This window comes from Mesocricetus auratus, unplaced genomic scaffold (assembly GCF_017639785.1).
Source record: "Mesocricetus auratus isolate SY011 unplaced genomic scaffold, BCM_Maur_2.0 Super-Scaffold_100676, whole genome shotgun sequence".
Lineage (NCBI taxonomy): Eukaryota > Metazoa > Chordata > Mammalia > Rodentia > Cricetidae > Mesocricetus > Mesocricetus auratus.
In genome coordinates, this window is record NW_024429266.1 from 57139855 (window position 1) to 57157219 (window position 17365).

Consider the following 17365-nt stretch of genomic DNA (forward strand, 5'->3'; position numbering starts at 1 on the left):
GGTCAGGCCCAATCGCCGGCTGCAGGTGAACCGGGTGCTTTGGAGAGGGACTTTTTTTTTTTATTCTTTTGTTAGGGATTGAGAGTACACATTAAATAAAATTTGGACCACCCAGCCGCACTTCCAAACTCCTTTGTCCTAAACTCCTTTGCCCAAGAGGAAAGTATCAGAAGGCTGGAAGATGTGAACTACATCTCACAAAGAGAACAGGAGACTGTTTTTGCAGTCACCATGCTGGTTTTAATGGATTGAGGTTTATTTGGCCATAGATGCAGGAGGGTGGATAGCCTCGGGTGTGAAGGGCCCAGACAGCCAATCCAGTGCTCAGGACCTAAGTTTGAAAAAGCCAGCCCCGCCTCTCCCCACCTGCTAGAGGGACATCATTGCCAAACACTTCTGTACATAGATGTCAATGGCACAGTGGCTTTTCCGGGGACACAGCATTCACATTACTGAAAGCAGCACAATTCACAAAAAGAAAAAAAAATTGAGAATCAAAAAAATAAATAAATCAGCACACTCTAGGTCCTGTTAGCCTGAGAAATAGACACATCCATGCAGTCTAGATATCAGGAGCAGCTTCAGGCAGAAGCTCAAGTCTTTGAGGTCTAAGGTGGGGTCCAGAGGCATCTGGTCCCCTGAGATGAAACCACACAGCAGCCTGAGTCTTTTCAGGTCTCTGAGATCCACAGGGTGGCTCCGGTGTGGGGGATGGGAACCAGAGGCCGCTTCCTCTTTCAAAAAGGGAGGAAAGGTTACTCCAGACTACCCCAGGCATGTCAGGGTTCTAACTCTGGTGGCTGGTGGGAACAGGAACTTGTGTGACACAGGCAGAGAACAGGAAGGAAAATGCACCATGGGTAATACTCATGGCATTGAGGAGGTAGGCACAGGCTGAGTGCTCTTCAGGTTTCCGTGGCCCCACTACAACACTCTGGCAGCCTGGGTTCTGTGGGTCCCCCCAGGACCCCCTAAACACATCGGTACCATTTCCCTCCTCATCCTCCTGGTTCATCAGGCTGAAGGCACGGAGCACTTTACTCCCCCAGTTTTCCCAGGAATCCTAACTCGGGTTCCTCTGCAAACTTTCTCAGAGCCCACCCCAAACTAGGGCACTGCCTGGCCTCTTCAGCTGAGCTTTGAACAGATTCCTAGGGCTTGTCGGTAGGCTGCTGTCACCTCTTGGCAGTCTGTCAGAGAAAAGCAGCTATCGCCCAGGGGCTCCTGCCACCATCGCCTCAGGCCTTCTGAGGGTGGCTGCTCAAGCCCCCTCAGGTTGTCCACAGATACACAGCCCCTCAGTGGGGTTTCAGGGAGCCGCTCAGGCAAGTCTAACTGGTCAAAGGACTCAGAAGACAGGATGCTGTCCTCACTCACAGCCCCTGAAGGGCGGCTGGCCCGGGTTACAGGGTGAGGGGAGGCCAGTTGGTCCAGGGAGCCAAAGGTGCTCGGGGTGGCGCCTCCTAAGGCTGTGCTGGAGAACTTGCCATTGAGTTTGAGAATTCCCTTCCGGTGCAGGAGGTGCCCTGCGGCTTGTGAAGGCTTCTGCTCCCCAGGGTCCCCATTCACAAACACGTCACCAGCATCGCCAGCATCTAAGAGCTCCCCTGACTCACTGGGCTCTGGAGAGGAGTAGTAGCCAGACTCACGCTGCCGAGACTTCTTGAGGATGCCCTTCCTCGGGAGTAGGGCTGCAGCAGGGACAGGCTGCCCTGGGGTGTCAGGCACTGGGCTGAGTTCCTGAGGGTCCTCCTGTACCACCCCTGAGGAGGTAGAGGCCTTTTTCTTGAGGATGCTTTTTGGTAGCTTGAGGCTGCCCTTGCTGGGGCGAGGGGAGGTGTCCTCAGCTGGGTCACCCTGCCGAGTCTGAGCCATGTCGTTCTCTTTGCGGGACTTCTTAAGAGAATGTTGCCGTTCCAGCCCTGGGACAGCGCTTCCACCTCCTGGCACATGCTGTTTGAAGAAGCTGCACACCTTGGCCCCGTTCTCCAGGAGGGGGCGGGAGGAGCGTCGTAGCCAGTCGGCCATGGAGGCCCGGCCAGAGTCACCACCAAGGTGCCCACCCTCACGCACAGCTTCCTGTTCCCCAACTCTGGTGGTATAGCCCCAGTTGACCCACCAGTGACTGGCTACATCCTCCAGTGTGGCCCGACGGGTGGGGTTCACCATCAACAGCCACCGGATCAGGCCACAGGCATCTGCAAAAACAAAGGCAAGGGCTTCAGTTCGATAGGACGAGAATGGCCCAAAGTCCTCTATAGAGCACAAGTATGTCTCACTTGAGTGCAGACAGCGCTCTTGTTTCTGGGTTAGATCAGTACATTCTCTCCTTAGGGTTCATACAGGTTCAGGTCCACTTCCTAGGGCAACTTTCCTAGACAGACTCCGTCAACTGCCTCTGTCCCACAAGCTCTCTTTATCAGCCCTTGTTTCTATGTCAGTATTTTCTTTCTCTACCAAAATTCAATTCTCTGAGGACAGGGACTATGCTTAAGAATAAAGCAAGGCTCTCACATACATCTTCCTGTTCTCTATATCATACGCAAAAGGTCAGACTTCTTAGGAGAAGGAAAAAGGCAATAAGGGACAATGCAACTATAGCAAAGATGACTAAGCTGGAGCTTCGAAAGCATTCTAAAGCAAGCTTATAATAAAGAAGGCTGCCCCCTTCCTCAGAGGTCTCAGACTGGAGAGAACAGTGGGGAGCACCCTAATCTTCCCTGGGAGTCACTATGAACTGCTGCCCTCCCTATCACCGTTATCCAGTCACTGTCTCAGGAATCAAGGACTGTGCACCCCATGCTCCCAGCCTGGCCACAGCTCTAACTTACCAGACGGCTTGGGGGGCTCACAGTAAGCCCCACTGCTAATTTGCTTCACCAGTGTTTTATGATCCTGCCCATCAAAGGGCATGGTGCCATGCACCAGAATATAGAGGAGAACTCCCAGAGACCAGCTGTCCACCTGAAAGAGAGGCAGGGATGCTCAGCAAAGACACAGCTTGTGCCGCAGACGAGAGGACTGCTATTCATATCTCCAACACAACGGATGATGTGAAGGAGATATCTGAAGGCTTCCTTACCTCCCCTTGTAACCAGAGGAGAGGTAGGGGAGGCAGCAGAGGGGTCAGGATCTCATAAGAACAGACACTGCCAGTCACTTCCCCTGGGAGGGTCAGCCAAAAGCATAGGAGCAGTGGGCAGGTCATCACCATCATTCTGGGTCAAGGTGGGGGTGACTGGACTGAGTGCCGGGAAGTGATGAGAACCAGGGGACAAGAAAGAGACACGATACCAGGAGACCTAAGTTCTTGACAGCTTTTTACTTCTGTCTCAAGGCTTGGCAAACCATTGCCTTGAATGGACCTTCGTTTTGTGCTCTGAAAAAGGATGTACCTAGCAACTAGCTCAACCTGCCTGACCTAGATTCATGGATGCTGGCTGGAGGAGAGTTCTTACCTCTGGGCCCACATAGGGCTTCCCGTTGACAATCTCAGGTGAGGCATAGAGAGGGCTCCCACAGAATGTCTGGAGGAACTTGCCTTTGTGGTATAGGTTGGAGAGGCCAAAATCAGCAATCTATAGGGTTGGGACAAGCACAGGTCATGCCAAAGGTTGGGTTGTTCACAGCTCTTGGCCATCATCTCTCCAGATCCTGGGGAAAGCCAGGTCCCGGTAGAAGGGAAGGGACTCCCAACCCACATCTCATAGTTCAGGTCTTGAAAGACAGTGCTCTAAGGCCCTCAATGGGCAAGCAAGGGCCCCGACTCAGTGACCATGTGAAGCCTGAGCTGCCTTTCTGAGCAAAGGACTCATCTCTGTCCATATCTGGACAGGAACCCAGGGTGGACATGCATGGCCAAGACAGAGAGAAGAGAAGAGCAGGGGAAGGAAGGGGAAGGGGAGGGGGGGAGGGGAGGGGAGAGCAGTGTTGTTCACAGCCCAGGAGGATCCCTGTGATGTTTGATTTTAGTGGCCTGAGAGGTTCTAAGGCTATCCTCTTTCCTATCTATCCTCAGCTAGAGGTGGAGGCCAAGACCCTGGAGCTATCTGACCCTTCACCCCATCAAAGGGTGTGTGCATGGAGGAGAGGCCTATTTATGAAACTCTGGCTCCTTTGTTTATAGCTTTATTGGCGTCTTATCAAGCAGTTGCCAGGAGAGTCTATAATGATGCTGATGACTGGTACCAACAGAGCCTGTGTGCTTGTCTAGTTCGTGCGTGTTTACTGGCTCTGGCCTCCCTTTCCTGTCAGCATCAAAGAAACCCGACCTGCATCAGGAACTGGACGGATAAGGGCCACCAGGATATCTCAGGACATACAGGTCAGCAGCCATGGAGTGACCTTTGTCCTGTGTCGAGTAGATTCCGAGCAGGGTCAGATTATGTCACTCTCCCAGTTGTTCAGCAGACTAACCCGTCATCAAAGTCAGCTCCTGCCATCTTTCCCTTCCAACCTTGAGACTCTAGTTTATCTCGTTGGCATGAAACACCGATTGACATAAACCTAGGGGCTGCAGCATGGGAACCGAGCAGTTGTGGGAAACAGAAAGTGAAAGAAGCTCTAGGGTGCCTGACTGAAGCAGATTAAGCTGTGTGTGCAGGTCTGAGTTCGAGCACACTGACGACAGGAAGGAGGCTCGGTACCTGTCGTCCCAATGTCATCAGTAAAAACTGACCCTAGATTAGCCCCTTGCCACCCTTGTGACATTAGAAAGACACTGGCCTGGAAGGCGGAGACTTTGTTTCAATTGCTGCCTAACCAACCTCTGCCCGTCACTAGTGGGGGATCTTCCTTTAGGGAGCTCTGTGCCCCATCCATACAGGAAGTGTTAGAATGGATGATGCCTGAGGTCCAGGGTTTGTTAACTTAACTTAAGGGACCCCTAAGCACTCAGAGCTACTTGACTGGAGACAGAACAGAAAACTTAGGGTGTGACAGAGAAGTTTCTAGAAACCAGAAGTGATGCTCACCTTGATATTTCCATTGGCATCTAGAAGGATGTTCTCCAGCTTGAGATCACGGTGAACAATCCCGTTCTAAAAGCGGAAGGGAACCGAGTCAGGGAACATCACCAGGAAAGGGAAGGGGACAAGGGACCTAGTCTAGAAAATTGAACTAACAGAGTTGAGACCACCAGGCTGGAGCACATAAATTCACTGACATAGTTGAAGAAATCATAGGCCCTTCCATGATCAAGAGCACAAAGCCAGAGATACCAGCACCCCTTGGTCTGAGAGTCTAAAAGCCTTATGGTCTAAGCCAACTGAGAGCCCCAGAGATACCAGCAGGTGCTCACCTGGTGGCAGTGGTGCAGGGCAGAGACAATCTGCCGGAAGAAATGCCTGGCGTCCCGCTCACTCAGTCGTGGCCGCTCACTGATGTAATCATACAGATCACCCCGGCTGGCATATTCCATGACAATCACGATCTTGCTGCTATTCTCAAACACTGGAGAGGGGAAATGAGAATGTCAGGTCTCCCAGAGAACACTGTCCCACCATGGGCCACAGTCTCTTCCTCTGGAATGTCTGCCACAGGGCCAGGGGCCTCAGGGCAAGCAATAACGGTGGGAGAAGAGGCTTGAAGGCTCAGCATCTTCTAGGACCAGCAAATCAAGTCCTGAGGTCAGTGGCTAGGTTTAGCTCTTCAAGAACTCTGCAAACGCCAAGGAGGACAAAGATACCACTGCTAGGAATAAAAAGCAGGGCTCTTTGATTCTGACCCTATACTTCATCTTATGACCTTGGTCAAATCTCTACCAGATCTATCAGTGAGAACACAGAGTTACTGGATGGACTTTGACAAATTTTCACACCACTGTGCCTTAGTTTCCTCCTTTGAGAGCAGCTTCATAGGACTGGGGTAAGAAACAGGTAGGCAATCAGTGACAAGTACCTGACCCACAAGAAAGTGCTCAGAAAATGGAACCTATGGCTATATTCAGTGTCCTCATGTATAATTCTAAAAACCGAGATCTGCCTTGTGACAGTGGGAGTCACTCCTGCCACTTCTGACTTCCCATTCAGGGTACCCAGGCTATGGCAAGAGTGCATATGGCCTCAGACACAGAGACAATCGATAAATATGGGGTAATTAATTGGCTGTCTGGCTTCTTGGCAGTCAGCCCACCCCAGTTAGCCCATCTCCATGTGTAGGAGGGGCTGTCTCACCACTCCAGGCTGTGTCCTGGCTTCAGTCCTCCAGAAAAGTTGAAAAGAATTGCCTCATCAAACTGGCCCTTCAGCTGGTGTGTCAGAACACGCTTGTCTATGACATTGCATCTTGTGGTAAACGGGTCCTATGAGTTTGGCTTGCTTGGCCAGCCCCAGAGCTATTGCTGTCCAGCCTCTAAGATGAGTCCCCACTCCCAGATGTCAGCTCCAGGGCCAGAAGAAGGCTTCTAGTGTTGGTTTGCAGGTGAACAGGGTGACCCAGGCTCTTAAGGGTGCCTGACTGAGACTCCACTCATGTGATTCTCAGTTTATAAGCAACCTTTATGCTAGGAAACAAGGATAAAGAGCTAGCACCATGCATCTGTGGAAACATTTAGATTAGAAGTCATCCCAGTACTTCCCCAGCCCCAAACACCTAAAGCCCTATAGAAAGAGGAAGATGAATCCAGAGGATCCCTCAGACACCCAATAACATTAATGTCCTGTGTCTGCACCATCAACACACACACACATACACACACACACACCCTGAACATCAGCTCAGTTCTCAGACCCAGACAGAAACTGGGGATGGAGAGACTTCATATATACACAGATTCATGCATGTGAGGACAGGCACACACACACTGCCAATCACCAAGCTTGGCCTGCTCACTACTCCCAGAGGGAGAAAAGAGAAATACAATTAGCCTCATCAGTCACTTGTCTGGGCTCCTCATGGGACAGGCTCAAGCCACAGGATCATAACAGTAGCTTTGCCCTTTATCGTCCTATGAACCTGAGAGTAGAGACATCTCTGTTCTTCCTACCAGGAGTCTTCATACAGAAAAAAAGCACTCTAGACAAATCCACAGGCTCTCTTCCTCCCCTCCCTCCTCCCGCTGTCCCCATGATCCCATTTAGCTGATGTTACATAAAGACTTGAAGCAGACAGGGAGTGTGGGAGGGTGTTCTCCCTTCTTCCCTCGTCACCCTCTCCTGCTCACTTTGTTGTCTGGGCCACAGGGAGGAGGGCAGCAGAGTGATCGAGCCAGAACTGATACCCGAGGAGAAGAGGCCGAGAGACAAGAAGAGCAGAGTGAGCCCATGGCACGAGTGATTCGAGGACACAGGATGACTAGGAGGCCTGGCTAACGGACGAGGGGTGAGCAGCACCCACACACCCAAGACAGGTGCACACTCTGGCATTTCAGTCCCCCCCCCCCCCGGGTTGCTAAGGACATCGTGGGGTTGGGAGGCTGTGCTACTAGGAAAAACTCAATGAGGACAAAAAGCTTGCAGTCCGGGGTGAGGGTGCAGCTCAGTTTATAGCATTTACCTAGCAAGTATGGGATTCTAGGTAGGGCGCCAGCCGTGCTACAAACACACTAACAAACCTACAGCTTTCCCACTTACAGAGTACTCAAAGATACCATACAGCTGGATCTTTGCAACCACCCTGTGATATAAATGGGACTGTTCCATTTTGTAAAAGGGAACTAAGGCCCAGTTCTTATGAGTGCTCTGTGTCATGTGGCAGGGTTTTGAATCTAGCTTTTGCAACTCTAAAGCCTTTATTATTCTTACTTCTTTTTTAAAAGACCTTTATTTATTTAAGTTATGTATTTATTTAAAGGGAGGGCCCAGTTATGCATCTTAGGCTGGCCTCGAATTTATATTCCTCCTGTCTTAAGCCTCCTGGGGCTGGAGTTACAGGCATCACAGTTGGATTACAGGCATGTACCAGTGGGTTCATGTTGTTGGCAGTTCTGACTTACACATACACACACTCATGACTCCCAGTTCCAAATGTCCCACAATTATACCTTCATGGATGGCAATGATGTGCGGGTGGTTGAGTGACGACATGATTTCAATCTCCCTCCTTATATGCAACAGATCCTGCTCATCTTTGATTTTGTCTTTCCGGATTGACTTGATGGCCACCTGGGAAAAGAGGATGCCCCAAATTAAGGAGAAAAGTCTAGCAGAGACATCCCTGAGGATGTTACATGAGTCCTGACCCTGGTACTCTGCAGCTGCAACTCAAACCACAGAATGCACCAAGAGAAGCCACCCATCTTTACCAGAGCAGGTGACAGGAACCTGGAGATGGCCTTGTCTAGAAAAGGTTCTCACTTGGGTCCAGTGCAGTCCATCCAGGAGGAAGCAGCACTGACTGACCAATGGCCTCACTTTCAAAGTCTACCAGTGAACAAGAAACATAACAACCTACACCTGTGAGGTTTGACACTTTGAGATTTACTAGTCAAATACACACTGTACACCCTAAAGACAAGGATCTGGCATGCATTACAAGTGAATACTTCCACGTTAATAAACAAACTGGTCCTCACACAACTCTGGGAATTAGATAAAGAAAGCATCCTCACTCTCTTTCACAAGTGAAGTAACTAGAACCCAAGAGGCTAAGTGCTTTCCTTAAAGCCACAGTCACTGGTGAGCACAGCTGGCAACCTAAATCTGAGTTTAGTCCTTTCTCTGTCCCACACTCCAGTTTGCTATAAACAACCATTCGTTAGCCCAAAATTAAAACACCCCAAATACCTATCAACAGATGAATGGCTAGACAAAATTTGGTATTAATCAGCCAGAAAAAGGAATGGAATTCTGACACCTACTACAAGATAGCTAAACCATGAAAATATACTCAGTGAAATAAGCTAGTCACACAGTGACAAATATTATGTGAGGTACTAAAACAAACAACTGTATGGACAGAAAATAGATCAAAAGTTACCAGGAGTATAGGGCTAAAGGGTGGCATTGGGTGGGTGGGTAGAGGCGTTATCATTTAATGGCCACAGAGCTTCTATTTGGGATGACTGAAAAAAGAAAAAAAAGGTTTTAGAGGTCTGGAGTGATGTCTCAGCAGCTAAGAGCACTGGCTATTCTTCCAAAGGATGAGAGTCTGGTTCCCGACACCCACATGGTAGCTCACAATCTAGTTCCCAGGGATCAGATGCCCTTTGCAGGTGCACAAACACACCCAGAGAAGATGAAATTTACATATGAAAAATTTAAAAGAAAGCTATTTTATACTGTGATGATTTACAGTATTGTGGATATATTTAACATGCTACTGAGTTATACACATAAAAGTAGTTAAAATGGCAAATTTCATATATGTATTTTTCCATAATTAAAAAAAAATCACCATAACAACGAAGGAAGCACTCTCCACAGAACAGTCTTTGAAGTCCAGGTAAGGAATGTCCCTTTTTTCCCAACAAGTAAACAAACAACTAGATAGACAGTACCCTGGGATTTGGTGTCTTACTCTAGCTCCTCCAGCTGGTGTGTGGTGGCCTCAGGAAGGGTAGGTACAGAGGAAAGGGAGGAACTGCAGTTCACACCTAAGAGCCTCAGTCTCCCTGATCCAAGGCAGTCAGCAGTGGTTCTAGGATGAGGCACAGCCAGAGTGACTAATGGGAAGCCATAGAGCCAGGACCCATCTTCATCAGGTTCTGTCCTGGTGGCTTTTGGCAAGTTCCACCCTCTCAGAGCCTCAGCTGCCTTTCTGTGAGCAAAACTGACTGAACTGAGTAGTCTGAAGGGTTTTGCTGCTCCAAGTCTGTGAAATGAGTTGTATGCATGCCAGGGGCCCTCAGAGTCTGGGTGAGGATTGGGTGTCCCAGGCCAGTCAGTTCCTGGCAAGTTCTGTCCAAGGACACCAGCAGAGTGGTAAACACAAGACTTCCTCTTCACACAAGTAATGAGAAATATGAAGGCCCAGACTGAGGTAAACAGCTCCTCATTCAATTTCCAGGAGGGCCAGCCTCCCCTCTGGATTCAAAAGGAGACAGAAAGGAAACCCCAGCCCAAGGGGTAGGGCTCTAATCCACTCTTTCATGGGCTCTGGAGGTAGACAATGGCTTCTGCTCTCGGGACAGCAGGCTCTTTGGGCTTGTGCTCCCCACTGACAAGAATGTGGAATAGCCCTAATCCTGTCAGAGGAGTTGCTCACAATGCCCACAGCCCGGTCACCCCGGCAACGGGCCATGGATGGCGTGCCCTCCACCCCATCCTGCCCTAAAGCAGCAGTGCTGAAAGGGGGCAGGCCCCATTCTCACCCTTCCCAGAGCAGGGCAGGGAGGACAATGGCAGATGGTCACCATGGAGCCTCATCCGGGAGAGGCCCAAGGCAGGGGGATGCTGCAGATGTGAGCGCCAGGCTGCTGCAACCGTCTGCTCTAATGCTACTCATTTCTCCCTAAAGAGCCAGGCAGAAAAGCCCCCGGGGGCAAAACAGGGGAGCAGGGCACAGGCCCTGAATATTCCTTCAACACCTCTCCTGAATTCAACACTGAGCAACACTCCCACAGGCCTCTTCTCCACACCACTTTCTCACCCTGAAGGAGAGATTGCATAGCTTGCATAGCTGTAAGTCTTTGTTTGTAAAATCAGACAATGAGTAAAGGGCTATGAACTCTTTAGAGACAAAGATATATTAGTAGGCAGGAAAAACAGACATATGTAAACACACACATCACTATCTAGACAACTACAAATGCCTGAGAGCTTAAAGTGCATCCAGGCAAAGACCAGGCAGGTGCTACATGCACAGCTGTGTATACACACGCGTATGGAATATTGAGATGACACCACAGGCTTAGGGACAGAGCCCTAAAAGCAGTAAGAGTTAAAAGAAATAAGTTTCCAAAACAGATTTTGAGAGTGATAGGAATATTTGGTATGGACAGCGGGCACACAAGTAAAAACCTCAAGACCCATTTCTTGTAACCTTAGAAGGTCTGAAATTCTAATTTTCTTCCCAGTTTCAATCTCCTACAAGACATGAGAGGGGCCAGGAGTAGGTTGCTGAACCCCTAGTTATCCACAGAGGGCCCTAAGAGGTCCTGTTTAGCACTTCCCAGGAAAAAGACATGTTCTTCTATGAATCTCCAAAACAGTGACAGACCAGGACTGATTTAACACTGCCTTGGTGGGGCTAGGCCACTGTTTCCAAACTCTCCCAGCCCTAGTATGTCAAAGTAAATTAGATATAGTACCACTCTAGCCAAGAAAGGGCCCTGTGCACAAAGAACCTTTAACTCCTGTACACTAGTGAACACTCATTACACATACCTATCGGCTAAGTCCCTGAGTGATCTTTGCCTGAAGGAACCAGTGACCAGATAGGGTTTCCCCGCTCCATTCCCTCCCAGGTCTGGGTGGAATTCACCTCAGTTACAAGAACTAATTTCTAGGGACCTTTGTTCTCACCTGCAAGGTAATTGGCAACTGTGCCTTAGGATAAAAACAAGCTGACTAAAGCCTAGGAAGAGCATATAAACTAAAGACAGGTACCCAAACCCAGAGGGAGGATGGCCACATGCTAGGGTCTTCGTTTGTCCTGATACAATATATTTTTCTAATGCTGTAAATTTGTTAATTTTGTGTCTGCATGTTTTATTTGCATGTATATGCATGTGCACCATGTGTGTGCTTGGTCCCAGGGAGGCCAGAAGAGGGTGCCAGGTTCCCTAGAACTGGAGTTATGGATGGTTGTGAACCACAGTGTGGGTGCTGGGAATCCAAACTGGGTTCTCTGGAAGAGTAGCAAGTACTCTTAATCATGGAGACATCATTTGAGCTCCCTGACACAGTTTTTAACACTGTCCCTTTTACTCTGCAGATTACCTGCATCTAATCAGTTTATTATAAGGCCACTGCACTCTGAGGTAGAAGAAGGATAAACCAGCCCAATGATGATTCTGTATAAGAACACATGGCCAGCCAAGTGGACCCTATGAACCCAGGCACCCAATTCACACTTGTCTGTCTCAAGTCATACAACTCAAGGCACATAAAACTAGGATAATCCAGCTGCCTGGGTTGTCTAGTTTGTTTATTTATATTAATTTATTGTTATTTTATGCAAATGGGTGTTTTACCTATGTGCCATGTATGTGTACCACATGCATCCAATGCCCGTGGAGGTAAAAAGAGGCTCTGGATCCCCAGAAATTACAGACGGTTCTGAGCAGTCACATATGTTGGAAACCAAACTCAGGTCCTCTGTAAGAGCAGCAAGTGCTCTTAACTGCTGAGCTATCTCTCCAATCCTTGGCTGTCTAGTTTTAATATCCTCTCTTGTGGAAGATCTTGGGGAGCACAAGTGGCTTTCTTTACTCAGGAGAGCATGGGAAACCAGCCCAGGAGCAAACTGTTTCACATCTAGAAAGATAGGTGAGGTTTTCAGCTAATACAGTAGGCTAGGAAAGAGCAAGAAGAACATTCCAGGCAGATCAGGGTGGAGCTCTAAGTTCCCTTCCATGATCCATTCTGTGTAGAGCTTCTTCAGAAATGGGTCATTGCAATGTCAAGAAGGTGCCACACAAGGACTGTTGCAAGGCCACCACGCTTGGCCATGCTAAATGCCAGAGCAAAATTCCTGCTGAAATCATCCCAGTGAGTTTTGTCTCTGAAGTCATGCAAGTTGCTAAAGGCAGAAAAGCTAATTCCCTAACCTGATTTGCAAGCAGTGAACACTTCAGAAAGGTAAACCAACTTCTCCAAAGTTCCTCCATGAACAGGACAAGACCACAATGGAGGACAAACTAGTATCTCAGAAGACAAAAGTTCCTTGGAGGTGTCCAGCCCTGCCTCCCATTCCTGGAGAAGGGACTGTCCAGATCTTGCCATAGGCCACACTGTGTGCCATTCTTTCCCACTTAAAACATGCCCTCTTTTGGCAACACCCCGAGAAGGTGGAGCTGAGGCCCCATTGGTAAATACCTCCTCTCTCCCAGAGCTCAGATTAGGAATGATCTGTCTTCAGAAGGTAATCAGAAAGTTTTAGGAGAAGGGGTGGGGATGGAGGCCAGAGATACTGGTTCTGGATGCAGAGAGAGATGGTACAAGTTGGGCATCTCTGGTCATAGCCAACATCCTTGACACCTCTCTAGCCTTTCATGGAGAAGATGCTGTCTGGGAAGCAGGCAAGGAGCTGAATGATGACCCACTTAGATAGTGCAGGAGAAGTTAGGCTAGGCTGCCCCAGCTGAGCAGTGGGGATGTGCCACTCTACCAAGAACTAGACAGGAATCAGGAAGAGGCTCTGTGGGTGACTTGAACCATCTCCCCTGGTCCTATATAATGCCACCTCCTCCTAGCCTCCTGCTAGCCCACTCTGCTAGGTTCCTGAGCAAGGAGCTTCCCTGCCCAGCGCTTTTGTGCGGCTTGGCTAAAGCCCAAGGACAAGAGTCGCCTGCAGCCTCCCTCCCTGTTGCTGAGCAGGCAGGTGCAGGAGGAGCTGGGAGGATAGCATCTTGCCCAACAAGCCTTTGGCTGCTGGCCAGCAGGAGTCCTCTGAAGTTGGCTGAATGAGAGATGAGGGCTTTGAACAAAGAGAGACCATAGTGGTTCAACTCAAGAAGGCTGAGCACAATCCATGCTCCTTATTGTAGCAGGAGAGGCCCAGAATAGGAGTACCTAGGCCAACACCACCCTTCCTGGAGCTTATAATAAACCCCATGTGTGTTAAACACTGTGCTAAGATTCACAGATATTGTTGTATTCAGTTCTAGGAGAGACCCACAACACAGGAATGATTACAATCCCCATTTTACAGATAAGAGGTCACCCATCTGGTAAACAACGGGAAACACCATTTGACACTTTGCAGGAATATAGTGTCGTTCCTTCACCCACAGTCCCTCAACACAGTACTGAGAAGGGGGGTTCCCAGTGACTTCTCCCACTCTAAACATTGCCTGGAGAGCTGGGGAGGCAGCTGGAGCTCGCTGATGGGATGACAAAGCGCCCAGGCAAGCCCAGGCTCATCTCAAAGCTAACTTCTAGACCAAGACTCAGCACTTGGTCATCCAAGACCTAGGGTGGACAAGTCTGGAGCTTATGTTGCAGATCTGCCATTACCCAGCCAGAAGACAAATCACTTCCCCTTTCTGGGCCTCAGTTCCCTTGTCTGTCAACCAAGGGGACAATTCTCTCCATTGTTTCCCAATGCTTTGAAGCCCACTAAGCAACTGAAATGTAAAAGGGGCAGAGACCGCATAGAACTCCCCACTTGGGCTCCCTTCCTGCCCCTCATGGCACCCCTTAGAGGTGAGGGAGACTTCGATGCAGGTCAGACCACAGGATTTGGTGGGCCCCCAGCAGATGTTTTTCTCTTCAGGGAGAGGGGTTGGGTAGGGGAGCTGGGAGACTCGGCAGGAGGAAATGTCATTTGGGTACCAGGAATGTGTCTGAGATCCAGAGCAAATATTTGTTTTTCCTCTGATGCCATCCTGGTGCAGTCATCAGCCCCCCCCCCCATCTTCCCTGAGGATAATCCTATGGGACCCTCCTAACCATCTCTGCAAGGGGAGAGAGTGGGAAGAGAGCTAGAAATGTGGTGAGCCATTCCAGACCGACGTCACCCAGCAGGCTTCCCTGTGAACTGAAATCTCATCCCCATCTCCATTCATCTGGGGAAGACATAAGCAGCTCCAAGTCTCTCTCCCCCACTGACACAGCTGAAGCATCAGGTCTCTCTTTAAGGAGAACAGTCAAGACACAGGGATGGGTGGGTGGGGGAGAAGGCATTGCTCCAGGATTGAGAAATCATTAGCATAGCAGACAGTTGCTTTCCAAGAAAGTGGGGGTACTCTGAGCAAACTCTCAACAGCAATCCTGGGTGGTCTGGTTGGGGAGTTTCAGAGTAGACCTCACATTTGCTGATCTTGGCTCCTTGTACACAGCAAGACACGTGAACCTGAGAGTTCCTTCTGAATTCTCTCGGTTTTGATGTAAGAGCCACCAAGGCCTGAATGTGATCTCAATCTCTCTCTCTCTCTCTCTCTCTCTCTCTCTCTGTGTGTGTGTGTGTGTGTGTGTGTAAGACAGTGACCTCAGTGAAGAGCTGATGGGATCTTTGAACTTTGATCTCAGTTTCTCAGCCACTCGAGTTCCCTGCACCCAATTTTCCCACAACACGAGATGCGGGGCACAAGCCACAAGCAAGAATTTTCAAGCTAAGCCCCTGACAAAGCTTGGGCCCGGCCGTCTCAAACCTGGGGCCTCTAGGGCCCTGGCACTTTATAGAAAGAGAAAGAAAGGACAGCCAGGAAGTACACGATTGCCCAATAGCTGTAACCTGGCAGCGGGCAACTGGGGACTGTGCCAGGCCTTAGCAGGAAAAACATACTTGCTCCTATTGATGGGGCCATAATCCACTCCTTTCTCCAACATCCCCTTTCCTTCACCAATGAAATGACTTCTTGAATTTCAAACCAGCTACTGGCTGCAAAAGCAAACAATGAGGGAGGGGACCACTGCCATAGTCAATAACGCAAACTATGATCACACACACACACACACACACACCTCACAACCAGCACTCACCGGATCTGGCAAAATATAATCCCTAAACCACCTGCTCTGAGGCTTGCTACGGTGTGAATTATAGACCTTTATCACACACTACTGGGCATTTTAAACAAGTACCCAGCTAGTGCGTAGGCCCACTGAACTGGAGTGGGAGAACCACTGCTGTGTAACTTTTGGTAGATTTGCTATCCTCGGGGGTGGGGGTGGGGCGCTTTCCAGATATAAGCACCCATTCTCAGTACAAGACCTGTGATCAGGACCCGCATGCATTCTCATCTGTATGTTATTCACTCTCCCAAGCAGCCTGTGAGACAGACTGTGTTCTCTGTTTTTGCAGAAGGGGAAACAGAATACAGAGATTAAGGAACTTGCTCAAAGTTACAGATTACTATGGCGATTACACACGCATGAAATCAACAGGACAAGTTCCCCCAAAGGCCTCGAAATACAGTGGACCTGGCACCAGAGCCTGGTTTTACATTTCCCAGAATCAAAGCCCCTCATAACGAAACTTTGATTCAGTCTCGGCTGGAAAGGACCCAAGTGTCAAGTCAGTTAACGATCTCTCCACACCTCATCCATCTACTGAGATCTGGTGCTTTCAACTTCCTCCTTCCATTCTACTCCGTAGAAGTTTGTTCCAGTGAAAATTCAAGTGAAGCCCCATCTTCTCAAACGACAGGCATCTGGTGCTGCTAAGATTCTCAGGTCCACGAGCACTGTCGCTGAAAACCAGGGGCAGACACATCTAAAATGTGCGCGCCTGGCAACTCAGCCGAGGACACCGCAAGGGACGCGCGGTGAGCTCCCGGGAGCCGGGCGCTGCGAGGGACACTCACCAGACGTCCCGAGCTCTCTCGTGCCTTCTTCACCTTCCCGTAGGTGCCCTTGCCCAGGGTCTCCAAGAATTCGTAGCGGTGCCGCAGGTTGTGTTTGTGATGGTGCCGCTTCACCGCCTGCTTCTTCATCAGGGGTTTGGGCGACTTGATGAGCCCGTCCGCCAGCGCCTGGGCGCGCTCGGTAGCCAGGGCGGAGGCGGATGGAGCCTGGGCCGCGCGCCGGGACAAGGCCACCGACTCCATTGTGCGGGACGGCGAGGCGGAGGGGGTCGGGCCTCAGCAGCGCGTGGAGAGCCGCGGGCTCAGAGGTCACAGCCGTACCCCGGCGCGCTAGAGAGCCTCACGGTCCGAATTGCTATAAAACGTTGCGGGGGGGAGAGGCCCCGGCCACGCCCCCTAATCTCATTGGTCCGCTTGCCGGCGACTCGTGACCAAAGCCTATCGCATTGGCTCACTGGCTCCTGCCCCGCCTCCTCCCCTTGGCGAGGCGCGGAAAGGTGTGAATGGAGCCCCGCCCACCTGGGCCCGAGGGCCAGCAACGCCAGAAAGGAGGCCGAGCTGAAATTACTACTGAAGTGCTGGTCCTTACCTTTGAAGGCTCTCTGAATTGCTTTTGCCTCTAAATGGCGCCAACCTGTTCTATTGTGCAGTGTTCTCGGTTGTCAAGGGACAATCTGAGGACACTAGAAGGCCTTAAGTATTTCTCCACACGCAGTAAATTGCTTCTCCCAAACAAACAAATATACATACATACATACATACATACATACATACATATATATACATGTATATATATATATATGTAAAGGGTCTGGAGAGATGGCTAAGAGGTTAAGAGCACTGGCTGCTCTTCCAGAGGTCCTGAGTTCAAGTCCCAGCACCACATGGTGACTCACAACCATCTATAATGAGATCTGGTGCCCCCTTCTGGTGTGTAGGCAGGAACAATGTATTCACAATAAATAAAATTTAAAAATCTGTAAAGTCATCTGATAACTTCTTCAGGGACATAAAAGA

At 49.8% G+C, this 17365-nt stretch overlaps 1 protein-coding gene across 2 annotated transcripts; it reads right to left on the reverse strand.

The window, feature by feature from the left end:
• Nucleotides 1–217: 217 nt before the first annotated feature.
• Nucleotides 218–16686, reverse strand: Nuak2 (NUAK family kinase 2). Of its 2 annotated transcripts, XM_040738112.1 has the most exons (8): nucleotides 16349–16465; nucleotides 16083–16234; nucleotides 7982–8102; nucleotides 5300–5451; nucleotides 4974–5039; nucleotides 3459–3578; nucleotides 2832–2964; nucleotides 218–2198 (listed from the first exon to the last, which is right to left on the reverse strand). In XM_040738112.1, exons 2-8 carry the CDS (start codon nucleotides 16089–16091, stop codon nucleotides 1129–1131), a joined length of 1671 nt encoding a protein of 556 aa, XP_040594046.1. In that variant the 5' UTR covers nucleotides 16092–16234; nucleotides 16349–16465; the 3' UTR covers nucleotides 218–1128. The 2 variants fall into 2 exon arrangements, with proteins under 2 accessions (XP_040594046.1, XP_005087403.1); XM_005087346.4 differs by lacking the exon at nucleotides 16083–16234 and having other exon boundaries at nucleotides 16349–16686.
• Nucleotides 16687–17365: the final 679 nt, after the last annotated feature.

Coding starts and splice junctions, on each gene's coding strand:
- Nuak2 (XM_005087346.4), bottom strand. CDS start 16,591: ATGGAGTCGGTGGCCTTGTCCCGGCGCGCGGCCCAGGCTCCATCCGCC. Junction 8,103..16,348: donor GAGAGAGCTCGGGACGTCTG/GTGAGTGTCCCT, acceptor CTCTTTTCCCAG/GTGGCCATCAAGTCAATCCG. Junction 5,452..7,981: donor CATCATTGCCATCCATGAAG/GTATAATTGTGG, acceptor TCCCCTCTCCAG/TGTTTGAGAATAGCAGCAAG.